The 26,409-nt window shown below is 54.1% G+C and overlaps 1 protein-coding gene and 2 long non-coding RNA genes across 22 annotated transcripts in view; 1 reads left to right on the forward strand and 2 right to left on the reverse strand.

Moving 5' to 3' along the window:
- LOC134730843 (uncharacterized) overlaps positions 1-6,871 on the reverse strand; it is a 13,275-nt gene extending 6,404 nt beyond the window's left edge. The window contains exon 1 of the long non-coding RNA XR_010112861.1: positions 1,890-6,871. This is a non-coding gene — a long non-coding RNA (uncharacterized LOC134730843). The remainder of the gene's footprint in view (positions 1-1,889) is intronic.
- The window catches only part of LOC134730844 (uncharacterized), a 22,621-nt gene extending 15,660 nt beyond the window's left edge, over positions 1-6,961 (reverse strand). Inside the window, exon 1 of the long non-coding RNA XR_010112862.1 lies at positions 6,878-6,961. This is a non-coding gene — a long non-coding RNA (uncharacterized LOC134730844). The remainder of the gene's footprint in view (positions 1-6,877) is intronic.
- On the forward strand, positions 6,915-24,544 carry LOC100983651 (zinc finger protein 7). 20 transcript variants are annotated; one of them, XM_014346083.4, is made up of 6 exons: positions 9,118-9,189; positions 10,599-10,646; positions 11,027-11,153; positions 12,565-12,581; positions 18,958-19,074; positions 22,678-24,544. In XM_014346083.4, exon 6 carries the CDS (start codon positions 22,719-22,721, stop codon positions 24,489-24,491), a length of 1,773 nt encoding a protein of 590 aa, XP_014201569.2. In that variant the 5' UTR covers positions 9,118-9,189; positions 10,599-10,646; positions 11,027-11,153; positions 12,565-12,581; positions 18,958-19,074; positions 22,678-22,718; the 3' UTR covers positions 24,492-24,544. The 20 variants fall into 20 exon arrangements, with proteins under 20 accessions (XP_014201553.3, XP_014201566.2, XP_014201560.2 ...); XM_034966948.2 differs by having other exon boundaries at positions 9,136-9,189; positions 10,994-11,153; positions 12,483-12,581; XM_014346082.4 differs by having other exon boundaries at positions 9,136-9,189; positions 10,994-11,153.
- Positions 24,545-26,409: the final 1,865 nt, after the last annotated feature.

Genomic DNA, 26,409 nt, shown 5'->3' on the forward strand with positions numbered 1-26,409 from the left:
AGGGGCAAATCTGCAAGCTTCTGCCCAAAACGTCTCGGAGTGGACACTTCAACCTGGCAGCAACTCTGGGGCCAGTTAGCTTGGATTTCTACGTAACGGGCAAAATGTCATAGGCTCCCACAAGGAAGCAGCGCCCTCCACCCAGCTCTGTGGCCTTTGGCTCTAATCTGACACTGTATGGGTGGCCAGGCCCCCAGGCTGGACCCACAGCAGCCTCCCACTACCGCCAGTGGTCTGAGATTGGCAGTTAGAACTCAGATCCTGAAACTAAACCACATCCTGCAGAGCACTAAGCAAGGGACTCACTTTATGATCTAAGATCCAAACTCCTTTGTGAACTCCCCATTGTCTGGCTTGGGGAAAAAAGCCTGTCACTAACTGAGGAGTCTAGTTACTCACACTTCTTCACCAGCAGCCCAAGGGGGGTTGACAGGGGGTAGGGGGAGATCACATTGCATTAGAAAAAGAAATCCCCCAGCCTATGGGACACAAGCTCCTTTCACCTGTGCTCCTCCTCTCCTGCTCAGCATCACACTTGGCCTGCAATCACCCACAGCTGTCCTCCTCCCACACACAGCTGCTGTGGAAGGCAGGAGGTGGTTCTGTGGGCGTGGGGGAGACCCTGGTGGCACCCTTAGCAGCCTGACCTCTGTGCCTCCGTGTCTCACCTGCAAAGGAGGGCATCTCCTGCCTCACAGGTGCTTGTGAGGACGAGCTGAGAGACCAGCTTTTGAACGGGGAGGGGCTGTGACATGTCAGGGCTGTTCTGGACCCAGAGTTACTGCAGTGAACCAGAAAGATTGTGCTGCAGGAGCCGAGGAGGTTGCCCTGACAGGCCTGGAAGTGGCTTAGGCTTGGATCCTCCATCCCTGAGCACCTGGCATTGGGCAGACCAGCCTCCCTGGGGCAATGCCCACTGAGAAGCTGCAAAGCATCCTCCTGGACCATCCGTACCCTGGGGGGACATCCCTTGGTCCCTCTGTACCCTGCAGACCGGCCCCTCTTGAGGGACACACAGACTCGGGCAAGGCAGGAGCCAAGGGCAGTGAAGCAAACCTGTCAAGGTGCTGCCGTTCCCTTGGGTGTCTCCCGCCAAGCGGCCTCCATTCTCAAGGAAGGGAGCACCGGCCACCTGTATGCGTCCACCGCGCGAGTGCGCAGGGGCAGGCTTGCCAGGACGGAGCGGCCTTGCCACCCACTGCCCACGAAGGCATCCTGGCACACCCAGCATGGTCTGAAACCCTCGTATGAAGGAGGAGCTTCTCAGAGCCTGCTGCTGCCCCAGCCACAAGAAACACAGGAGCACAGGTAGGGCCCACGGAGTCCTTGAGGCCTGCTACGAGGGGCCAGTAACTACGTTTACGCCAGCAGCCATAAGCACAGGGACACAGGCAGATACCACCAGCCTGGGAAGGAGGGGTGCGGTGGCTCACGTGCCACCTGCCTTCTTGCCGCAGCAGGCCTGTGGCCACTCTGTCTCTGCCTGTCCCCATGCAGGCTGGACCTGTGGGGCACTGGTCCCTGGAGGACTCAAGGTCATGGGAGACTCTGACCCTGCCCCCAAGGAGTCTAGGGGAGCTCACAGGTGCTCAGCTGGAGACAGGCCTGTGAGGGAAAACTGTCATTCACGCCGCAGGCCACATAAGAGTGACCAAGGGGTCACAGGTCTGAAAGGACACTGGCGAGGAAGATGGGGAGGGCACCAGTGGGGGCCAGATGAGGACTCCGGGGCCCCGAGGCCTGAGAACAACCTTCACCTGCCGTGAGATACACCTGACGGCCGCACCTGCCGCTGATGTGGAGGCAGCCAGAGCTGCGGCCAGGAGTTCAGGACCAGCCTGTCAGCAGCTGCCAGAGAGGCCCCACCAGGCACCCCCAGTGCCACTCACCTGCCAGGCTCTAAGCTCTGGAGCTGTGTCTGTTCTCAGAGTCCACCCCAAGGAGGCAAGACACTGTTGGGCCTCACAAGCCCTGTGCCCCGGCTGTCGCCTGCATCGACATGGCCCAGCAATCCAAGCCGGCTCATCTGGCAGCTCCAGGGCCCCTCGGTGTTCGTGGGTCTTTGTGAGCTGGGGAGAGCTGGTGAGAGGCCCCTCCGCGTTCGTGGGTCTTTGTGAGCTGGGGAGAGCTGGTGAGCAGGCCCCTCAGCATTCGTGGGTCTTTGTGAGCTGGGGAGAGCCGGTGAGCAGGCCCCTAGCGTTCGTGGGTCTTTGTGAGCTGGGGAGAGCCGGTGAGAGGCCCCTCAGCGTTCGTGGGTCTTTGTGAGCTGGGGAGAGCCGGTGAGAGGCCCGTCCGCGTTCGTGGGTCTTTGTGAGCTGGGGAGAGCCGGTGAGCAGGCCCCTCAGCGTTCGTGGGTCTTTGTGAGCTGGGGAGAGCTGGTGAGAGGCCCCTCCGCGTTCGTGGGTCTTTGTGAGCTGGGGAGAGCTGGAGAGAGGCCCCTCCGCGTTCGTGGGTCTTTGTGAGCTGGGGAGAGCTGGTGAGCAGGCCCCTCAGCGTTCGTGGGTCTTTGTGAGCTGGGGAGAGCTGGTGAGCAGGCCCCTCAGCGTTCGTGGGTCTTTGTGAGCTGGGGAGAGCTGGTGAGCAGGCCCCTCTGCGTTCGTGGGTCTTTGTGAGCTGGGGAGAGCTGGAGAGAGACCCCTCCGCGTTCGTGGGTCTTTGTGAGCTGGGGAGAGCTGGTGAGCAGGCCCCTCAGCATTCGTGGGTCTTTGTGAGCTGGGGAGAGCTGGAGAGAGACCCCTCCGCGTTCGTGGGTCTTTGTGAGCTGGGGAGAGCTGGTGAGCAGGCCCCTCAGCGTTCGTGGGTCTTTGTGAGCTGGGGAGAGCTGGTGAGCAGGCCCCTCAGCGTTCGTGAGTCTTTGTGAGCTGGGGAGAGCTGGTGAGCAGGCCCCTCAGCGTTCGTGGGTCTTTGTGAGCTGGGGAGAGCTGGTGAGCAGGCCCCTCAGCGTTCGTGGGTCTTTGTGAGCTGGGGAGAGCTGGTGAGCAGGCCCCTCAGCGTTCGTGGGTCTTTGTGAGCTGGGGAGAGCTGGTGAGCAGGCCCCTCAGCGTTCGTGGGTCTTTGTGAGCTGGGGAGAGCTGGTGAGCAGGCCCCTCAGCGTTCGTGGGTCTTTGTGAGCTGGGGAGAGCTGGTGAGCAGGCCCCTCCGTGTTCGTGAGTCTTTGTGAGCTGGGGAGAGCTGGTGAGCAGGCCCCTCAGCGTTCGTGGGTCTTTGTGAGCTGGGGAGAGCTGGTGAGCAGGCCCCTCAGCGTTCGTGGGTCTTTGTGAGCTGGGGAGAGCTGGTGAGCAGGTCCCCCTTCTGTGAAACAATCTGGGCCTCAATGATGAGTCAAGACTCAGGTCCAGTCGCGGTGGCCGGCCACCCTCCCTCCTCTAGCACACCCTCCTCTTGTCCCTCACACCAGGACGTCCCCTTCTCCTCCCTCTAACTTCCACTGAGAATGGCCGTCCGTCCACGGGCTCCACGCCCGTAGCCAGGGCTACAGTCCTCACAACCCGGCTTGAGGTCTGAGCTACCGGCTGAGGGTTTCTGCCCTGGGCTCTAGCCGTGGCCTCCTGGCTCCTTTGTTTTCTTTCTTTTCTTTTCTTTTCTTTTTTGAGACAAGGTCTGGTTCCATCACCCAGGCTGGAGTGCAGTGTCGTGATCTTGGCTCACTGCAACCTCCGCCTCCCAGGTTCAAGTGATTCTCCTGCCTCAGCCTCCTGAGTAGCTGGGACTACAGGCGCCCGCCACCACGCCTGGCTAATTTTTGTATTTTTTGTAGAGATAGGGTCTTTCCATGTTGCCCTGTCTGATCTAGAACTCATGAGCTCAAGCCATTTGCCCTCTTTGGCCTCCCAAAGTGCTGGGATTATACGCACGAGCCACCGTGCCCGGCTGACTCCTTTTTCTGAAACTCTTGAAAACTTCTTGTCTCTAGACCTGCTCAAATTCAAAATCTACTCCCAAACCCCAAGACTGCAAAGAAACAACAGTCAAATCTCAGCCATCCCCAGCCACAAGCCCAAGGCTGATGGACAGACCCCCACCTAGACCCAAACTGCGTCTCTGTCCTGGGGGGACAGACCCGGCCTGGACCCCTCTGTGCTGAGCCCCTCTGGTCCTGGGCACCTCAGCAGTCCCACCAACCTCTCACCACACCATCTCTGTCGCCAGTCGGGTGCTGCAGAGTCTGCAATGGTGGTTGATTGACAGCTCCCCCTCTCCTCCATGGTACAGCCCCCACCAGCAATGCAGCTGTTCCTGTTCAACAACAGGCCCCGAATGACCAATACGACAACATGGAGGTCCTAACAGCTGCTAATCGAACCCCAGGTTTCTCCTGCTTGAACCCAGGGAAGGATCCCTTGCCTCCTGAGATGCACTTCAAACGGCCATGTGCTGCTGAAGGGCCTGGAAACCCAGCCTTGCCTGACCTCACTTCTCCTCACCCTCACCTGGAATGACCACAGTCCCTGCACCAGGGCAAAGCCAATCGCTGTCATTCAGGCTGCTCCTCCCTGACCGACCGTCTCCCCTCAGGACCCCTGGTGCCCTGAACAGCAGGCACAGAGAAGACCCTCCAAGGTCACGGCAGTAGATACCCTCTCCCAGCCCATGTCACCGGGTCCTCAAGCTGGAACCCTCACTGTCGACTCATAACCAGCCCGTGTGGGACTGCTTCCTGAGGCTGCCTCCCCCTGGACATCCCTGATGTGATGGCAGCACGGCCATCCCCAACGCACAGCAGAGCCTCCATCTCCAGGGCCTCTGTGCCATCCTCCTCTGTGTGTGCGCAGCAGCCTCTACTGCTGTTCCCAAAACCCCAGTCCTGTGGCTGCTCTGGCACTCGTGGGTCTCTGTATGGCATGGTGCCCAGGTGGGGCCAGCTGTCTGCCCCAGCCCTCCGTGAGGTGGGCGCTGTGGCTCTTGGAGGCTCCTGGCTCCTAGTTCTCTGTCCTCCGAAACTTCTGAGCTCCCAGGCCCACTCCAAGTTGTGGCCTGGCCTATGGCAGTGGAGCTGTGTCCACCCTGTTCACACTCACCCACCTCTGCTAGGGTCCCTTGGGAGCACTCTCCCCCGTTTCTGGCTGGGTGAGGATCCAGGGCGCCTCCCCTCATTCCAGCAGGGAGATTAGCTCAGGTTTGCAGGCTGGAAATCCTGCTTGAGGAAAACAGTCCAGAGGCCTGGAGTGAGCCTGGGGAGGTGCAGCAGGCAGGGCCTGAACCGGGGAACCCTCATACCCAGCTAGCCAGGCGGGCTGCCCACAGGACACTTGAAGGGTAGGAAGCGGCTGCCAAGATCTCACCCCCAAAGATGCCCAACTGGCACAAGCCTCCAGTCTCTCTTGATTTGGCTGTTAGAGAAAAGCAGATTCTGCTTGTGGTTGTCGTCATGCCGTCCCAAACAGATCATCACTACAGGGAGGCGCGATCTCTGTACTCTGATGGGTGTGGCATGGGTGAGGATTGACTGTCCAGAGGGCCCAGGGTGCCTTCCAGGAACACCTACAGCACCGACCTGATGCTCACCTCACCCCATCCCACAGCAGCCCAGTGCCCTCCTGGCAGTGCCCACTCCTCCCCAGCTCACCCGTCAGGCACTGTTCCTCCCTAGGTGTTCTCTCCACTGCATAGAGGCTTGGACCCGACTTCACTAAGACATTTTGAAACCATGCACCAGAGAGTGTGTGCATAGAATGAAGAACCTTTTGTTTGCAGGGCTCCGTCCCTGCTCTCCAGGGTCACCCAAGCATTTGGGGCCTTGATCCTGGAGAGGCTGCTCCCTCCAGGGCTAGCTAATTCTCAGAGACAGCAAACACTCCCCTTCCAGTGCACCTTTTTTTTTTTTTTTTGAGACGGAGTCTCGCTCTGTCACCCAGGCTGGAGTGCAGTGGCGCGATCTGGGCTCACTGTAGCCTCTGCCTCCTGGGTGCAGGCAATTCTCCCACCTCAGCCTCCCGAATACCTGGGACTACATGCGTGCACCACCACACCCTGCTAATTTTTTTGTATTTTAATAGAGACGAGGTTTCACCATGTTGGCCAGGCTGGTCTCACCTCGGGTGATCTGCCCTCCTCGGCCTCCGAAGTGCTGGGATTACAAGCGTGAGCCACTGCGCCCAGCCCCAGTGCACCTTTGAGACACAAACCAACCAATCCAGAGTCCACAACTATCTCCCTCCCTTATCACACGGTCACTCACCAAGCCAATATTTCCCCTGCCCTAAGTCACCCGAGGGCCAGGTACCGGACAAGAAGGGGCCACTCCTACAGCCCCGAGCCTGCCACAATTGTTCAAATAGTCCAGTCGTGAGCTCACTCTGCATATCTACCCTGCCTGCCCTCTCCTCCCAGAGAAAATAAAGGCTCCGGCCAAACTCAGTCCTCTCCCCCTATCTGCCTCCTGGCCATCCCTGGTCCTTCTCATGTCGCCCTGTGTGCCCTGCCCAGTTTCCAGGGACCCACGACTATAACTTCTTCCTTCACAACCGTCATTCTCACGTGTGCATGCCTTACCACGCCTGTTAAAACAAATCCACGGGTCCGGGCGCGGTGGCTCACGCCTGTAATCCCAGCACTTTGGGCGACCGAGGCAGGCAGATCTCCTGAGGTCAGGAGTTCGAGACCAGCCTGGCTAACATGGTGAAACCCCGTCTGTACTAAAAATACAAAAAATTAGCCAGGCGTGGTGGCAGGTGCCTGTAATCTCAGCTACTCGGGAGGCCGAGGCAGGAGAATCGCTTGAACCCGGGAGCAGAGGTTGCAGTGAGCTGAGACTGCGTCATTGCACTCCAGCCTGGGCAACAAAAGTGAAACTCTGCCTTAAAAAACAAACAAACAAACAAAAAACAAATCCAGGGTACATTTGAACTCACCTTGAGATGTGGGTGTCTGAACTCACCTTGAGATGTGGGTGTCTGCAGATGGCAAGGGACCTGTGGAGGGGTTCTGTGGATTGGAAGCACCATTGCTCTGGGCTGTCCACTCGGATACGGAGAGTGCTGTTGGAAATGCAGCACCTTGAAAGTGTCTTTGTAGTTGAGATTTTTTCCTGGAAACATTTACAGCTTGGAACTGTTCTATCTGGCCAAATATGAGGAGGCTAGAGTTGCCCCCAAAGTGGCAGCAAGGGAGTTGCCTCGAAAGACTTCCCCAAACAGTCCCGCGATGGAATTGGTTGGGATTCCAAGGAAAGAAGCCCTAAACGCCAGGGTGATCAGTCCAGAGCATTTCTTCCGGAAATTTTCACATGGAGCTTCAGCTTTCTTGGGATCGATGGTAAGGCAAGGGATGCTCCACCCAGGTACATTTGCAGCAAGGGAGTCTGGCTATGGAGCTTAGATGAGAGTTTAAGGGATTGGGCTCAGGGCAGGGCCAGTTTCTACGTCTTTAGCAATAGGGTTGATCGTGTTTTCAAGCAACCTAAACAGCTTTATCAGGGAATGTGCCCGGCCCCATTGAACTGGGTTCAAGGCTGCAGGGAACACGCAATGGCCAGGTCCCAGAGCAATCAAAGGACTCTGTGTTTCTCAATCAGTAGAGAAAGAAAGAGGGGGAACTGGAAGACCCTGTGAATCCCAATCTCAAATAGGGATGAGCAATCCAGGCTGGCCCAGAGCATAAGCACCGTGACCATGTGAGGGCCTGAGCGTGCCTGGCTGTGGAGGGTCGGCTTGCTCAGTGGCCTCTAGACTCAGCTGGGCAGTGGATGCAGTGGATGGAGGAAGCCCCCTCGCCCCAGACAGGACCTCAGGGCCTCAGATCCCTGGCATCTGCACCCTGGACACAAGGAAGGGGCCTATGAGGTGGATGCTCTAGCCAGGCTTTCTCCCCCTCCTGCTCCTGTGTTACCCTGGTGTGCCCCCCTCACCTGCAGCAGGCCAGGTTGGGGCATAGGGTTGCCGGCCCCTACCAGCCCTGGGGATCTGGAGGGCGGCTGGGGAAGCAGACCCCCTGTCCTTCCCTATCCTTCGCGACATGCTCCCTGAGCAGCTGCAGTCCACTTAGGTGACCAGAGAGGATGTGGGGCTGAGGGAGCCGAACTCGGGGCAGCAGGGGCGGGGGTGGGAGTGCCGGGATCATCCGCACCGGGAGAGGCGAGGCCAGCGTCTGTTTTTCACCTGGGCCTCCCTGGGGGGCTGGGAGCTGCCTCACTCTTCCCTCCTTTGGTTTGCGCAAGTTTTCCCGCGCGGGTTCAGATCAACACGCCGGGGGAGCCCGGCTTACGTCCCTCCTGGACCCCCGCCCCGTTCTTCCCGTGGGGAGGGGCGCGTCAGGCGGACCTGGCACCCTCCGGCTGCTGGGCTTCGCCGGGAGCCACGCGGGGAGGTCCAGGCAGTCGGGACGCAGGCAGCGTCCTCGCCGAGGCTGCGAGTCCGTGGCCGTCCGGGGGAGGCGCGCAGGCTCTGCCGGACGCAGAAGGAACCCGAAGGAGGCGGGGTGGAGGGCGGTGCGGGGACGGGGAGGGGCGAGGCGAGTGGCGAGTGGACGCCGGGCCCGGCCTCGGGCAACTCCGAGGGGCGCCCTTCCTCGGGGTCCCGGAGGCTCTGCGACCCCGCGGCCGCTCCAGCCGCTCACTGGGGACAAGGCCCGAGCCAGGCGTCTCCGCGAGGCGGGGCCCGGAGCGCGCCCAGCAGGCGCCTCCTGTCGCAGGGACGCGGGGGAGCGGCGCCTGAACAGCCTCGGTGGGAACCAGCGCCCGAAGCTGGTGATCCGGGGTGCGCAGGGCCCAGCCGGACGATCCCCTGGATCTCCGCCAGCCTCGCCCCGACTCCGCTCCTCCCACCCGCCAGCGAGGACCGAGCCTCGGAGTCCGCAACTCCCGGCCCCCGCCCGCGTCCCCAGCTCCAGGCCCCGGCCCCGCCCCGCCCCTGCTCAGGCAACGCCCACTCCGGGCTCTGGGCCCTCCTCTCCCTCGCGGCTCCGCCCCCTGCCCGCCTCTGACTACCCCGCCCCCCAGGCGCCAGCCCCGCCTATCTGGGCTTCTGGTCCCGCCCAAGTTCTTGTCCCTCGGGCCCCAGCCTCGCCCCTCCTCGGCTCTGACTCCACCCCTTCTCCGGAGCCTGGGAGGCGGGGCTGAGAACCACAGAGATGGCCGGGCCTCCGAGCGGCCCAGGGCGGCCGGAAGTTTGCGGGGCGGGGCGGACGCGGGTGGCCAAGGCCCGTTTCCGGCGGCGTCGCGCGTTTGCGAGCCTCGGGTGGTCCTCAGGGAGGGTGAGTCGGCGCGGCGGGCGCGGACTCGGGTTGTCCTCGGTCCGAGTGATCCCTGGTCGCTTCCTGCGCCCTCCCGCCTTCGGCACTGGGGTCCCCGCGTCCCCCGGGCCTCCAGTCGGGAAAGCGCGGGGGCTTTGCGGGGCCTTGAGCGCCTGGCGTGGGAGGTGGTCGAGCCCAGCCACCCTCTCCCGCGGCGGCGCGAGGTGGGCTTCGTTTGGCCGAGTCTCGCAGCCTCCCGCAGACCCCGCTCGTGGCAGCCACGGTGTCAGGGGCCTGAGTAAGGCGAGCTCCAGCTGCGGCCTTTTCTTCAGGCCTGGGTCTACTCCCGGGGCCCTGACTCCTCCTCCTGCGAAATCACCTCCTTCTAGAGCCTTTTCTCTTTCTATGTATTGCCCTGGAAGGCCTAGGATAAGTGACAGTGGAGGAAAGAACGGTGCCTTGGGTGGGGTAGGCTGTTTGTCTTCTCTAAATTCTGGTTGCTATTCCGGGCATTCCTACTGTCAGGAGCCAGGTGGGGGGATCAGCCTACCTGTGCCGGTGACCTGGGGCTTCCACCCACAAACCACTTTCTGGGCCAGAAGCTGCCATACGAAGACTCTTTTTCCCATTCCGACCTCCCGGGGGAATGCCTGGGCAGGTAGAGGGTCTGGGGTCATTGGCTTAATTGAGGTGAACGATTTATATCAGATTACATCCCTGTGCCTGGTTCCATCCTGGCGACAGGTGAGCTGGAGACTGGAATTTATGTACTTGAGGGCAGGGGTTTCCATGTCCACTCTTGTCTTCCCTACAGTTTGTCATTTTTGCTCCTGCCTTCTCCAGCCTCCAGTCGCTCACTGCCTTCTCTTGCTGCCGCGAATTTACCCACACTGGTTCATCCAACCCCATTTCTTTTTGCTTCAGGCCCTTTCACATGCTATTCCTGCTTCCTGGAGTGCTCTCTCCACCTCCATTACCTTGGCCGAGGTCCCTGGGGAAGTGACCCATTACACTGAACGTTCTAGTCTAAGTGGCTTTCATAGTTCCCTGTACTTGAGCGCTGTCGTGGTTGCAGTGTGCTTATTTGTGTGGTTATTTAACTCTTTCCTCCGCCAGACTGCTTCGTGAAGGCAGGGTCCTCGTGTCCACTACTGTATCCCCATTACTCAGTGCCTGGCACGTGGCATCCACTTCTTACGGCTTTGTGGAGTGAGTCACACATGCCACACACACATACGCTCTAAAGAGGAACAAGAGTTCAGTGGGCCTCCTTCACTCAAGTGCCATGGCTGCTTCAGCCCAGCCCCATGTCCCTGCTAGAGAAATCTGGGGCTGGAGGTAAAGGAGCAGAGAGCACAGTACCCCCTTGATTAGCCTGGAAGTTGGGCTTCTGGCACCTTGACCTCTAATCCTTTCATAATTGCCAACAGGTCTCTCGGCCAGAACACGTGGATGCCCACCCACCACTGAGCCTCATGGTAGGAAGCTTGACTGCCTCCTTCCCCTCGCATGTCCTGTGAAGGCCCACCTCCTGCACTGGCCCTGGGCCCAGACCCTACCTTGGCCCTTGCTGGGTTTAGGAAGGCCCCCTTGCCCCCAACCCCAACGTAGTGAGCAAACCCCTGCCCAAACCAGGGCCTAATTGAGGCTCTTGAGGGGGGAGGGTTGTATGACCGCCATGGACTGGGTTCCTTCCTCCTCCCCGAGACTGCCCCTCCCCAGAATATTAGAGGCAGAGGAGTCCTGGTGAGCGTCTCGCCCAACCCCATGGGGCAGCTGCCTGAGACATGTCATGAGGCAGCGCCAGAAGGGGGCTGGCACCCAGGGATTCCTGGGGTGCTGCTGTGTGTCCTTTCAGGAGGTGGTAACATTTGGCGATGTGGCTGTGCACTTCTCTCGGGAGGAGTGGCAGTGTCTGGACCCTGGCCAGAGGGCCCTCTACAGGGAAGTGATGCTGGAGAACCACAGCAGTGTGGCTGGACTAGGTGAGGCTGCACCTCGGGGCCCCTTCCCCTGCATCATCAGTCAGCACCCACCCAGCCAGGCCTCCATCAGAGGCTGGGGTATGCGGGCCAAACGCTCAGATCCTTGTGGGCTCCACAGGGGGCTTGGACTCATGAGTGCTGTGCCAGGCTGGTTCCTAGCTTTGCCCATGTCATGGGGTTCAGCCCCCAGGGAGTGGGTGGGATTCTGGGAGTTAGTAAAGCCTCTTTTTTTCCTAAGCTGTTAAATTGTGAGAAATAGAATCCAAACTTGAAATAGCTTAGACAAGAAAAGAGAAATTATTGGGTGGAGAAATCCAAGGAAAAGGTTGTGCAACGAGCAAGAGGTGGCAGCGACGCCCACACGGCTGCTTTGCAGATGCTGTCATCCCCTTGCCCCTCCTGTCCTGCCGTTAGTCTCCTCTCTGAACTCCACCACCGCCACAGGCAGCCACTGCGGTGCTCTTTATGTCCATGCCTGTGTCCTCACAAGCTGTGTACTGTCATTGGATTGCAACTTGGTGAGGGGGGGTGCGTCTAACTTGGGCCTTGCTGGGCCTCTTGCCTGTGACTAAGCCCTCTGCTGCATCACACCCCCGAGAGAGTGCCTGGGCTGGGGGATCAGGAGTGGAACTGATGCGGGCATCGTTGGTTGGCCAGGAGCTTCTTGGGGTGTTGGACCAGGCCTGTACCCCTCTGTCCCGGCTAGTCTGGCAAAGTCCAGCTTTCTGTTTTGCCAGTCAGATAAATGTACAGTGGGAGGCTGTTGTAGTTTGAGTTTGCATTTCTCTGATTTCTGCTGAGCTTGAGCCTATTTTCACACCCTCATTAGCTTGCCAGGTTCTTCTGTGAAATATCTGCTCAGGGCATTTGCCCATATTCTAGGTCCGCTGTGTCTTATTGCTTTGAAGGTGTTGTTTCTTCATTCTGTCTAAGATGCCTTACTTTGTAAAACATGTAGTTATGTACACATCATTATTTTAAGAAAGTTGGAATGCTACTGATTACACGCATTTTTTAATCATTTAATTTTACTTTATACTTTTTAAAGAGCCCTCTTAGACTCATTTAGATGTGGTTTACCCTGTCTCACTGAAATAGGAAAAGACACATGCAGTGAGGGTCCTTTTTTTTTTTTTTTTTTTGAGATTTTGAGATGGAGTCTTGCTCTGTCACCCATGCCGGAGTGCAATGGCGCGATCTTGGCTCACCGCCATCTCCGCCTCCTGGGTTCAAGCGATTCTCCTGCCTCAGCCTCCCGAGTAGCTGGGATTACAGGTGTGAGCCACCGCGCCCAGCCGGAGTAAGGGTACTTCTAATGTTTCTTCACAGCTTTTAGTGACCCCACTCTCTGGTTTGGTTATCTGTGTCCATGCTTTCCACATGATGGCAACCTGTGGGCCTGGCCATCTAGAGGTGCTGCAGCTTTTCGTAAGTGGTGTTGGGGTTTTCTTCATCCAGTGAGCTTGGTGCTTGAGCTTTCTTGCTTGGCATGTAGCAGCTCCATCTGCTGTGCCTGTCCTCCTCTCTCAGGCCCTGTGTGTACACAGTTGCTGATGTACCAGTAACTGGAATTGCAGTCATTCCCCCAGCAGCAGTTTGCTTCTCCAGGCTCAAAGGTACAGCTGCTCTTCTTTTTCCATGGCTTCTGTCTATTTATAACGTCCTGCTGCTGTGCCAAGTCACAGGGTAAAGCTTTTGAAGACAGTGTAGAGAGCAGCTGAATTCAGCATGTATTGTATGATGGTGCTGGTGACTTACCTGCAGCAGTGACCGAGCAGCTGGGGCAAGCTCGTGTGTGCACAGGCAGTGATGGTGTGTCACAGCTGCCACCTGGCGGATGACATCAATTCCTAGATGCGTCCAAGAGATGGGAAAGGGTTTTATAAAAACACTATCTTAGGGCTGGGCGCGGTGGCTCATATCTGTAATCCCAGCACTTTGGGAGCCTGAGGCGGGTGGATCACGAGGTCAGGAGATCGAGACCATCCTGGCCAACAGGGTGAAACCCCCGTCTCTACTAAAAATACAAAAATTAGCTGGGTGTGGTGGCGCATGCCTGTAATCCCAGCTACTCGGGAGGCTGAGGCACGAGAATCGCTTGAACCCTGGAGGCGGAGCTTGCAGTGAGCCGAGATCGCACCACTGCAATCCAGCCTGGGCAACAGAGCGAGAATCCATCTAAAAAAAAAAAAAAGACTATCTTAGAATTTATCAAATATGGTAAGTACCAGGTTAGTTTTGTGTATTATAAATCACTTTTTCAGCCGGACATGGTGTTGCATGCCTGTAGTCCCAGCTACTGGGGAGAGCAAGGAGGGAGGATTGCCTGAGCCTGGAAGGTCAAGGTTGGAGTGAGCTATGATTGTGCCACTGCAGTCCAGCCTAGGCAACAGAGTGAGACCCTGTCTAAAAAAAAAATCTTCTCTGCTTCTTTTGTGTTTGTTAACTTTGTTAGGTCAGATTTTAATGTAATTACTGTGTTTTTGCCTTATGGATTGTCTCTTTGAAGTTTTATTTAAAAGTTCTGTCCGGGCACGGTGGCTCACGCCTGTAATCCCAGCGCTTTGGGAGGCCAAGGCGGGCGGATTGCCTCAACTCAGGAGTTCGAGACCAGCCTGGGCAACACAGTGAAACCCTGTCTCTACTAAAATGCAAAAAAAAAAAAAAAAAATTAGCTGGGCGTGGCAGTGTGCACCTGTAGTCCCAGCTACTTGGGAGGCTGAGGCAGGAGAATTGCTTGAACCTGGGAGGCAGAGGTTGCAGTGAGCCGGGATTGTGCCACTGCACTCCAGCCTGGGTGACAGAGCGAGACTCCGTCTCCAAAAAAAAAAAACGTTCTTCCCTGGCTGGGTGTGGTGGCTCACACCTGTAATCCCAGCACTTTGGGAGGCTGAGGCGGGCAGATCACCTGAGGTCAGAGTTTGAGACCAGCCTGACCAACATGGTGACACCCCGTCTCTACTAAAAATACAGACATTAGCCAGGCGTGGTGGCGGGTGGTTGTAATCTTGGCTTCTCAGGAGGCTGAGGCAGGAGAATTCCTTGAACCCAGGAGGCAGAGGTTGCACTGAGCCGAGATCACACCAGTGCACTCCAGCCTGGGTGACAGAGTGAGACTCCATCTCAAAAAAAAGCTCTTCCCTCCTCCAAGGTCACTGAGATGGGCTTCATTTTCTCCTGTGGATTTTATAGTTTGTATTTCTCATCTGTATCCCAGCTCCACATTTGTATTGGGGTTACGTAAAAATCCCTGTTTTATTTTGTCCACACATAGCTGTTTTCCCCAACATCATCTATTAAACAGTCTCCTTGGCCAGGCTCGGTGGCTCACACCTGTAATCCCAGCACTTTGAAGTAGGCCGAGGTGGGCGGATCACCTGAGGTCAGGAGTTCGAGACCAGCCAGGCCAACATGGTGAAACCTCGTCTCTACTAAAAATACAAAAATTAGCTGGGTGTGGTGGCTCACGCCTGTAATCCCAGCTACTCAGAAGGCTGAGACAGGAGAATTGCTTGAACCTGGGAGGTTGAGGTTGCAGTGAGCTGAGATCGTGCCACTGCACTTCAGTCTGGGCAATAAGCGAGACTTTGTCTCAAAAAAAAAAAAAAAAAAAAAGACTGTCTCCTTTTCCTGTTGACATGTGGAGCCACCATTTTCATCTATGAAATGGGGTGTTTCTGAACCCTGTTCTCTTCCCTGAATCTCTCTTGTGGGCCAGCTTCCTGCTTTTGGTTTGTTTTGGTTTTTTTTGTTTGTTTGTTCATTTGTGTTTTTGGCTTTTTTTTGAAATAAAGTCTCACCCTGTCGCCTGGGCTGGAGTACAGTGGTGCGATCTCGGCTCACTGCAACCACTGCCTCCCAGGTTCAAGCAATTCTTGTGCCTCAGCCTCCTGAGTAGCTGGGATTACAGCTACTCAGGCATGTGCCACCACACCTGGCCAATTTTTTGCATTTTTACTAGAGATGGGGTTTCGCCATGTTGGCCAGGCTGGTCTGGAACTCCTGACCTCAGGTTATCCACCCACCTTGGTCTCCCAAAGTGCTGGGATTACAGGCGTGAGCCACCGTGCCTGGCCAGTTTGGCTTTGTTTTTTATTTTGGGGTGGTTTTTGTTTTTTGCTTTAATTTTGTAGTGTTTCTTAATACTACAAGAATACTAAAAGAATTAAACTCACCCGTTTAATTCTTTTTTTCTGGGACGGAGTTTCGCTCTTGTTGCCCAGGCTCGAGTGCAATGGCGCGATCTCGGTTCACTGCAACCTCCGGCTGTTGGGTTCAAGTGATTCGCCGCCTCAGCCTCCTGAGTAGCTGGGATTACAGGCATGTGCCACTACACCCGGCTAATTTTTATATTTTAAGTAGAGATGAGGTTTCACCATGTTGGCCAGGCTGGTCTCGAACTAATCTCAGGTGATCCGCCCGCCTCGACCTCCCAAAGTGCTGGGATTACAGGCTTGAGCCACCACGCCCAGCTGCATACAAATTTTAGAATAAGTTGAGTTCCTAAAAGCCACTGGAATTTTTATTGGGAGTGCTTTGAAACTGTTTTCTGTCAATGTAAAAGTTTTGATTTTTTTGCTTTGTGAATGTATTTTTAGCTGATTATTGCTGTAGTACAAAAATGCTGTTGGTTCTGGAGGATGATCTTACATCTGGCAACTTTGTGGAACTCCCTGGGTAAATCAGTGTTGCTCGGTGATTCTGCTGTTTTCCAGCAGGAGGATTCCTGCAAATGAGAGTTTGGTATTTTCCCTCCCAGCCCTCACTCCTCCCATCTCTGCCTTTGCAGTGGCCAGCACAGTGTTAAACAGGACCGTCCGTGTGGGCATGTTGTGTTCCTGATTTTAAAGGGAATGCATCTACATAACCACAGAATTTGGCTAAGGAGTTTTGTTTTTTGTTTTTAATCATAAAGAAATACTGAATTTCAAATTCTTTTTCTGCATCATTTGAGACACGTGATTTATTTTCTTTATTAATGCAGGAAATTACATTGTTATATTTTCTTGTATTCCTGGAATAAGCCTTACTTAAATCACGATATTTATATATAAATTTTGATATGCTTTTGGATTCAACTAGCCAATATTGTATTTTTGTGTTTCTGTTCATAAGTGAAATGGATATATATATATATGTATATATATTTCCTTTTTTTTTTTTTTTTGAGACGGAGTCTCGCTCTGTTGCCCAGGCTGGAGTGCAGTGGCGTGATCTCGGCTCAGTGCAAGCTCCGCCTCCCAGGTTCACGCCATTCTCCTGCCTCAGCCTCCCGAGTAGCTGGGACTACAGGCGCCCGCCACCATGCTTGGCTAATTTTTTTGTATTTTTAGTAGAGATGGGGTTTCACTATGTTAGCCAGGATGGTCTTGATCTCCTGACCTTGTGATCCGCCTGCCTCGGGCTCCCAAAGTGCTGGGATTACAGGCATGAGCCACCGCGACTGGCCTATGTTTCTTTTTGTGTATTGTCCTTATGTAATTTTGACATGTTTGATAAATGGCATTTGGCATACAAGTAGAACTTGTTGGAGCTAATCTGTAAAACCATTGGGACCTTGAGCTTTGGGGAAGGAAAGTCTTGGATTAGCATTTATGCATTTATATTTTCTTTTTTTTTTTTTTTTTAAAGAGTTGGGGTTTTGCTCTGTTGTCCAGCCTAGAGTACAGTGGTGCGATTATAGCTCACTGCAGCCTTGAACTCCTGGGCTCAAGTGATTCTTCCACTTGAGTTTCCTTAGTAGCTGGGACTATAGGTGTGCGCCACCATGCTCAGCTGTTTTTTCTTTCTTTGTAGAGTTGGGGTCTGTCATGTTGCCGCAGGCTAGTCTTAAACTTCTGGCCTCAAGCAGTCCTGCCTCGGCCTTCCAAAATGCTGGGATTATAGGCATGAGCCACCTTGCCTGGCATTTCCTTTGGTTTTAATCTGTTATATTTGTAATTGTGTCTCTTATTCTCTGTTTTTTGGCAGCATCTTCTCACTAAGTGGACCTTGATTGGTTTTGTCATGAGTCTGTCATATTCATGTTTTCAAATAACTGGCTTTTGGTTTTGGCCTTTTTTGGGGGGTTGGGTTGGAGGATGTTTTTATTTGTCTTTGTTCTCTAGCTCTCTGAATCCTGCCCCAGATTTATTATTTTCTTCCTTTTTATTTATGTGAGTTTGATGTGTGTGGTGTTTGTTTGTTTTGCTTTTTTGATTTTTTGAGACAAAGTTTCACTCTGTTTCCCAGAGTAGAGTGCAGTGGCTTACTGCAGCCTGGACTGCCTGGGTTCCAGCGATCCTCCCACCGTGTTGGCCAGGCTGGTCTCGAACTCCTGACCTTCAGGTGATCCACCCGCCTTGGCCTCCCAAAGTGCTGGAATTACAGGTGTGAGCCACCACGCCTGGCCATTCTCAACTTCTTGAACTTACTATTTACCTCATTTGTGTTTTAAAATGATCATTTCTAGTAAATGTATCTAAAAGTATAAAATTTTTCCGGGTATAGTGGCATATGCCTATAATCTCAGTTACTTAGGAGGCTGAGGCAGGAGGATTGTTTGAGCCCAGGAGTTTGAGGCCAGCCTGGGCAACATAGCGAGACCACATGTCTGCAAAGAATTTAAAAATTAGCTGGGTGTGGTGTCACGCACCTGTAGTCCTAGCTACTCAGTAGGTTGAGGCGGGAGGATTGGTCTAGGCTATAGTCAGCTGTGATGGTGCCACTGCACTCCGGCCTGAGTGCTAGAGCAATACCGTATCTCTAAATAAATAACATTTTATCTTTACATACTGCTTGGGCTGCATTCTATAAATTCGGACTCATAATAAATACAGTTGCCACTTAGTCATTTATTATGTAGTTTCCAAGTAGCTAATGGCATCTAAGCACCATTTTGTGGTGAGTTTCACACTGAGTTGCATTTGCCTGGGCGCGTGTTATGTGGTATGTTCTTTGGCATGTCTGTGACTCAGTTTGTGGCTTGACCCAAGGCTGTTTCTTTGTTCCACATGTACTTGGAGAGAATATGCATTTTCTGTTGAATGTGGAGTCCTGCCTGCATATGGGGGTTTCAGCTTATTGGCTATAGGCCTTTGGAATCTCTGCCTGCCTCTTTCCTTCCAGTTGGGGGAACCCTGAAGGAAGCTTCTAAACAGAGGCCTTGGCTGGCCCATGGATCAACTGCTCATCTCTGTACTGACCGGCACAAAGAGGGTATGGGGGCAGGTGGCCCCAAGAAGGCAGGGTGCCAGGTGGGCCCCCACAGGTCTCTGCCACCCAGTCTGCAGCGAGGGAGGCAGGCCCTGAGGCATCCTTTGTGCAGGGACTTGAGGCTGGAAGGACACTGGCTGAGGACTGGACCTTGGAGCTTTCTGATGCAAAATGTGCTTCGTTTGTGTCTATTCGTCGTTGTTTGTTATCTTATTTTGTAACCACCCCTGCCTCTTGGAGCATCTCTGCTCTCTGAACTGAGGGACAGGCCCGGCTCTGCTAAGTGAAGCTTGGGCTTCTCCTTCTCTTTCCCGAGTTCCAGGGGTAGAGGCGGACTGCCCTTTGCAGACTGTTTGGTGACAGGGTTGCCTGGAGATTGTGGGAGTCAGGTATCCCTTGCTGTCCAGCCACAGGTGGTGGACAGATCTGGACAGAAAGGGCTGCTGTGTCCCCAGATTCTCCCCACCCTCCACCCCCTCTCCCTGCAGGAGCTTGGCCTGTGCCTTGTAGCCCCCTTGCCCCTTTCCATTTGGAAACTGGGGAAGGCTTAGCCCTGTGCTGCACACTTCCCGTCATGCTGACACTGTTGTCTTCTCTGCCGCACACACAGCAGGATTCCTGGTTTTCAAGCCTGAGCTGATCTCTCGGCTGGAGCAGGGAGAAGAGCCATGGGTCCTCGACCTGCAGGGAGCAGAGGGGACAGAGGCACCAAGGACCTCCAAGACAGGTGAGGCTTAGACCCCATCACAGAGAAGCCCTGGGGTGAGGAGAAACTGCAGGAGGGGCCTCACAACTGTGGGTAGCTGTGGGTGAGTCCCGGGGGCTACACTGGGATGCCTGGGAATGCTACTGGGGAAGCAGCATCCAGCACCTAGAAGGGAGCACAGACCCGTTGTGGGGCTGCCTTGGGAGAGGCCAAACTGCAGAAGAGCCAAGACACAAAAACCCATGCATTTCCACAAAAACGGAGCTTGTTTTTGAATCATGTCACATTCTGTTCTATTTTTAATTTTACTCATACTTTCGTTAAGCAAAGATACAAACCTATGGATCCAAGTGAAGGGTTAGGTTTGGCATTCAGTAACCTCTCCTCAGGTAAGCATATTCCCTGAGGCAGCTCCCTTCAGACCCTCTCAGGCTCCAGGAGTGCATTACTTTCCTGTGGCTGCCATAACAATGAACCACAGACTAGGAAGCTTAAAACAACAGAAATTTATTGTCTCACAGCTGTGGAGCCCGGAAATCTGAAACCGGGGGGTCAGCAGGGCCGTGCTCCCTGTGAAGGCTTTAGGGAAGGATCCTGTCCTGCCTCTCCGGGCAGCTGGTGGTTTTCTGGCAGTCCTTGGGTTCCTTGGCTTGTGGATGCGTCCCTCACTCTGATCTCTGACTCCTTCACACGGCTGCCTTCTCCCTGCGTGTCTGTGTTCACGTGGCCGTCTCCTTAGAAGGACACCAGTCATGTTGGGTTAGGGGCCACCCCAGTGACCTCATGGTGACTAATTAATCTGCAACGACTGTGTTTCCAAACAAGGTCACATTCTGAGGTGCTTCAAGTTAGGACTTCAGCCTATCTTGGGGTCCTCAGCCCTAACCAGGGCACCCACTGCGTCCGGCATCAGCTCCTGCTGGGCAGGCGCCTGGCCTGGTGCTCTGCTTCCCTGCTTAGCCGGTGTGCTGCCCAGCGTGACAAGGGAGATGGGTCTGCGTGCATCTCAGCTGCAGAAAGGAAGCCCCTCACCTCCCTTTCAGTTGCTGCTGGGTCATCACCGTCACTCCTGCAGCAGGGCAGGACCAGGTCCTACAGAGGCCACCGGCTTGTAGGGGCCTCGGGAAGCAAGTTGGACAGTCCAAAGTTGTGAAAAGTAGGGGCCGTGGAGCCGGGCACGGTGGCTCACGCCGGCCATTCTAGCGATTTGGGAGGCCGAGGTGGGCGGATCACGAGGTCAGGAGCTCGAGACCATCCTGGCTAACACGGTGAAACCCCGTGTCTACTAAAAATACAAAAAATTAACTAGGCGTGGTGGCGGGCGCCTGTAGTCCCAGCTACTCGGGAGGCCGAGGCAGGAGAATGGTGTGAGCCCAGGAGGCAGAGCTTGCAGTGAGCCGAGATTGTGCTACTGCACTCCAGCCTGGGCGACAGAGCGAGATGACGTCTCAAAAAAAAAAAAAAAAAAGTAGGGGCTGTGATCTTACTTCCATTCATATGCCCCTAGGCAGCTTCAAAGGACAAGGAGGGTTTCTGAGCCTCTTCACACCCTGTGGGCCTTGCAGCCGCCCAGGAAGTCTGCATGTGATGTGTGGGAAGAGTGGTCAGGAACCCTGGCCTCACTGGCTCTGCTGGCTACTCCCATGTTATCCTTTCTGCTCAGTCTCCCTGAGAAGGAGGTTCAGCTATAAGGTGGCCCAGTTAAAACCCAGCCGCCCATTAAAATGTCTCCAACATGGACAGGAGAGTTTAAAGAGGGTGCCATGGCAGAAAAGCCAGCTACAGTTGGCAGAAATAGTTCAGTGGGTTTATATGTAGCAGGTGGTCCTCACTGTGATAAAGCAACAACAAAAAAATAGAATCCCACAGTAGGTGAGAGCTGCTGTTGATGGACCCAGCACTTGCTCGCAGACCCGAGAGTCCGGGGCAGGGATGTAGCCTCTTAGATAAAATATGCAGCAGCACAAAACCAGAATACATTAAGCAAGGCAGAAATGCCCAGATATGTTACTTGTCCCCAGCTGGTACAGTCAGCATCAGATACTGAAGGATATTGGCCCAGAGCAGTGGAGGAGCGGCCAGGTCCCAGCTGTGCACCCCCACGCTTTTGACCACCACCGTGCCCCCTGGTGGGTGGTTCCTGGCATCCCCCAACAAAGCCTTGCTGTCAGCCTGGCCCTGCTCTCTCTGCCGCTGCTCTTTTTTTTTTTTTTTTTTTTGAGATGGAGTCTTTGTTGCCCAGGCTGGAGTGCAGTGGCATGATCTTGGCTCACTTGCAACCTCTGCCTGCCAGGTTCAAGTGATTCTTGTGCCTCAGCCTCCCAAGTAGCTGGGATTACAGGCGTGAGCCACTGCACCTGGCCACCCTGCTCTCTTATCTTCACAGCAGGGGAAGGCTTGGGAGGAGTGTCAAGCAAGCCCTGTTGAAAGAGCAGGCATGCTGAGGTGGTATGGTTGTGCAGGGAAAGCAGCACATGAGGACCAGGCCTGGAGATGCCTCCTGTCCTCACAGCCCTTGAGCATCCCTGCTGCACAATGAGGTTGAAAGGGCTTCCTGCTCTGATTCTCCAGGACTGATAGGAAGACCTTTGGAGATCCCTGGAAGCCGGAGACTCACCACCAATGGTTAGGAGTGGGCAGGAACCGAAGCTTGAAGCCCCATAACTGGGCTGTGCATTCATGTGGGGTAGACTTGGGCTGGTTATAGCTGTGGCTGCGTGGTTGTGGTTGTGAACTTGATTGTGTCGTGGTGGGGACCGTGGTTGTCATGACCATAGCCGTGTGTTGTGGTTGCGTCCTGTCATGGTTTGATCACAGACATCAAGGAGATGTCTGACCTCAGCAGAGGTGCCCTCTAGGGTTACAGAGTAGGACAGAAGCCTGTACTTACTTGGAGAGTCCAGAAGGAACGCAGATGTCTGGAAGGCCTCCTGGGGGCCTCCAGAAACTTGCAGCCCCAGGGAGGAAGTCAGTGTAGTCTTAGAGGTGGCCACGCACAGCCCAGGGAGAAGCAGGGGAGGTGGCCAGGTGCAAGTTGGCAGCAGCAGCCAGGAGGCAGCTGAGGGGGCTGGGTCCTGCTCAGAGAAGCCCACCCCAGGGAGTAGCCATGAATGGCATAGGTGCCCAGTGCTCTTCTGAGCTCACGTAGTAAGTCCCTTGGCGGCTCTTCCAGCCTTGTTTTTATCATCACAATCCACGCTCTCCATTCAGAACTCAGACCCTGTACTGTTTCCTCGCCAGCTCGGATGCTGGAGCCCCTGACCCCGCAGCCTAATCCGTGGTAGCTTCCCACCCTTCCGGTCTTGCTTTGTCTTCTTTGCCTCTGCATGGACTGTGCCCCACACCAGTGCCCTGTAGGATGGATCTCTCTGCTCACAGACCCCAGCCCCGCCCCAGCAATGAACATTCATTGCTATCGAATGAGTGAACAAGGTAAAAAGTATGAAACCACTTTTGAGAACTGTCAAAGGCTCTGCCTTCTCTTGCACGTTTCCACCTGGGGCCTCACAGTGCTCAGTGCAACTATCCTGGGAGCCTTGAGCCCTGGCCCCTGCATTTGTAGTCTTATCATTTCTCTGAGCACAGGGCCTAAGGAATGTCTTTGTTTGTTCATGTTTATTTCAGATTCTACGATTAGGACTGAAAATGAGCAGGCCTGTGAGGACATGGACATCCTAGAATCAGAATCCTATGGGACAGTGGTCAGAATCTCCCCACAGGACTTTCCTCAGAATCCTGGCTTTGGAGACGTTTCTGATTCTGAGGTCTGGTTAGACAGTCATCTGGGCAGTCCTGGGCTGAAAGTGACAGGCTTTACCTTCCAAAATAACTGTTTGAATGAGGAGACTGTGGTTCCCAAGACCTTCACCAAGGACGCAGCCCAGGGATGTAAGGAGCTGGGAAGCAGCGGCCTGGATTGTCAGCCTCTTGAAAGTCAGAGAGAGAGTGCGGAAGGGATGTCCCAGAGATGCGAGGAGTGTGGCAAAGGCATCAGAGCCACTTCAGACATCGCTCTGCATTGGGAAATTAATACACAGAAAATTAGCAGATGTCAAGAATGCCAAAAGAAGTTATCTGACTGCTTGCAGGGGAAACATCCAAATAACTGCCATGGAGAGAAGCCATACGAATGTGCAGAGTGTGGGAAAGTCTTCAGGCTCTGCTCGCAGCTTAATCAGCATCAGAGAATCCACACGGGAGAGAAACCCTTTAAATGCACTGAGTGTGGAAAAGCCTTCCGCCTGAGCTCAAAACTTATTCAGCATCAAAGAATCCACACTGGGGAGAAGCCCTACAGATGTGAGGAATGTGGAAAAGCTTTTGGTCAGAGCTCAAGCCTCATCCACCATCAGAGAATCCACACAGGAGAGAGGCCCTATGGTTGTCATGAGTGTGGGAAAGCCTTCAGCCAGCAGTCGCAGCTGGTTAGACACCAGAGAACTCACACTGGGGAGAGGCCCTACCCTTGCAAGGAGTGTGGGAAGGCCTTCAGCCAGAGCTCCACCCTAGCCCAGCATCAAAGGATGCATACTGGGGAGAAAGCTCAAATTCTAAAAGCCTCAGACAGTCCAAGCCTTGTTGCACATCAGAGAATTCACGCTGTAGAGAAACCATTTAAGTGTGATGAGTGTGGGAAAGCTTTTAGGTGGATCTCTCGCCTGAGTCAGCATCAGCTGATTCACACTGGAGAGAAGCCTTATAAATGCAACAAGTGTACAAAAGCCTTTGGTTGTAGTTCACGGCTTATTCGCCATCAGAGAACTCACACTGGAGAAAAACCATTTAAATGTGATGAGTGTGGCAAAGGCTTTGTTCAGGGCTCACACCTTATTCAGCATCAGCGAATCCACACTGGAGAGAAACCCTATGTGTGTAATGACTGTGGCAAAGCTTTCAGTCAGAGTTCCAGCCTTATTTACCATCAGAGAATCCATAAAGGAGAGAAGCCCTACGAATGCCTCCAATGCGGAAAAGCCTTCAGCATGAGCACACAGCTTACAATACATCAAAGGGTTCACACCGGAGAGAGGCCCTATAAATGTAATGAATGTGGGAAAGCCTTCAGTCAAAACTCAACCCTTTTCCAACACCAGATAATTCATGCAGGGGTGAAGCCCTATGAGTGTAGTGAGTGTGGAAAAGCCTTCAGCCGGAGCTCATATCTTATTGAACACCAGAGAATACACACTAGGGCCCAGTGGTTTTACGAGTATGGGAATGCCCTGGAAGGGTCCACCTTTGTGAGCCGTAAAAAGGTTAATACTATAAAGAAACTGCATCAGTGTGAAGACTGTGAGAAGATATTTAGGTGGCGTTCACACCTAATTATACACCAGAGAATTCACACCGGGGAGAAGCCTTATAAATGCAATGACTGTGGCAAAGCTTTTAATCGTAGCTCAAGGCTTACCCAGCATCAAAAAATTCACACGGGATAGACCACTTACATATAAATGTGTATATATGTGAATAAACCTACAGCCTTAACTTACTTATTTTATATGGGATCGTTTATACTGACAAACATGTAGAATGTTGGTAAAGGTTCAGAATTGCTCTCAAGAATATCCAACTTCAGGCCGGGTGTGGTGGCTTATGCCTGTCATCCCAGCACTTTGGGAGGCCAAGGCGGGCACATCACGAGGTCAGGAGGTTGAGACCATCCTGGGTAACAGGTGAAACCCCGTCTCTACTAAAAATACAAAAATTTAGCTGGGCGTGGTGGCAGGCGCCTGTGGTCCCAGCTACTTGGGAGGCTGAGGCAGGAGAATGGCATCAGCCCAGGAGGCGGAGCTTGCAGTGAGCTGAGATCACGCCACTGCACTCCAGCCTGGGTGACACAGTGAGACTCCATCTCAAAAAAAAAAATCCAACTTCATACAAAATGTATGTTTATTTCCTGAAATGTTTGACCTTAACCTGTTCAATAAAGCCTGTGTCCCTCAAAATCAGGGTGCAGTCTGCAGTTTTGAGTTCACAGGTCCCTGTGAATGAGGAAGCAGCACAAGGAGGGCTCTACGAGCGCTGCTAGACTGAGTAGGTTAAAATAATTTACCTAAACTGTTTTCCCTTAAGTATCAATGGCTCACACTGGCTTCAACAATAAGGAAATGCATTAGCTCATGTTGGAGGAGGTCCAGGAGTGCCTAGAATTCCAACTTCAAATTAGGTCCTTGTCTTAGAACTTAACCCAGCCACCCAGGACCAGAGGGCCCAGCCCTATCCCCTTCCTCGGAGAGGCAGGCTGGGCTAGCAGGTACACGCCATCATTACTGGTGTGGTTGGCATTCATGGAGCTCATACCAGTGCCAGGCACAGAAGCAAGGTGTCACAGCAAGGGTTCTGAGGTCACACTTGTGTCCCAGGGGCTTGCTGTGTGACCTAGGACATCATTGCCCTCCCTGAAACTCAGAGCCTTATTTGTGTATCTGAAAACATGCACTGTGAGAGGGTACTGAGAGGAAACAATGTAGAGAAACATGCCTTACTGGGCCTGTCAGAGAACGAGCACTCAAGCAAATGCAAGTACCCCCACCCCCATCCATGCCAGCATCTCCAGCACACCCGTGTGCGCACAGGCCCTCAGGCTGATGACTGTCTTGTACTGGCCTAGTTGCCCCACTTTTTTTTGGTAGGGGGGAACGCGGTGAGGAGGAAATAAAGACAGTGGAGAAAAAGATGAAAATGGGCCTGGCGTGGTGGCTCACGCCTGTAATCCCAGCACTTTGGGAGGTCGAGGTGGGTGGATCATGAGGTCAGGAGATGAAGACCATCCTGGCTAACACAGTGAAACCCCGTGTCTACTAAAAATACAAAAAATTAGCCGGGCGTGGTGGCGGGCACCTGTAGTCTCAGCTACTTGGGAGGCAGAGGCAGGAAAATGGTGTGAACCTGGGAGGCAGAGCTTGCAGTGAGCCAAGATCACGCCACTGCACTCCAGCCTGGGTGACAAGAGTGTGACTCCGTATTAAAAAAAAAAAAAAAAAAAAAAAAGACGAAAATGGGATGGAAAGAAGGTGGTTGGGAAACAAATATGGGGAGAAGAACCTGAGAAGGGGTGATGAGAGGGAGTGGGGAAAGAAAATACTGGGAAGAAAAGATGGTTGAGCGAAGAACTTGGGGTGAGGGAGTGGGTTAGGAAGAAGGTGGAGAGGGAGTGGGGAAAGAGGACTCTGGGGAGAACTTAGGGAGAGGAAGTGGGGAAAAACGATGGTAGGGAAAAGAACTTGAGCTGCAGTGGGGGTAGACCAGCAGACCATAGGGTGAAAGGACAGATGGGAGGAGAAACAGGGACAGGGTCAGGGAGGAGAACCCCAATTGCCTTACTTTACAGGGGAGGCCACACAGGTCTGGATG

Source organism: Pan paniscus, chromosome 7 (assembly GCF_029289425.2).
Source record: "Pan paniscus chromosome 7, NHGRI_mPanPan1-v2.0_pri, whole genome shotgun sequence".
Taxonomy (NCBI): domain Eukaryota; kingdom Metazoa; phylum Chordata; class Mammalia; order Primates; family Hominidae; genus Pan; species Pan paniscus.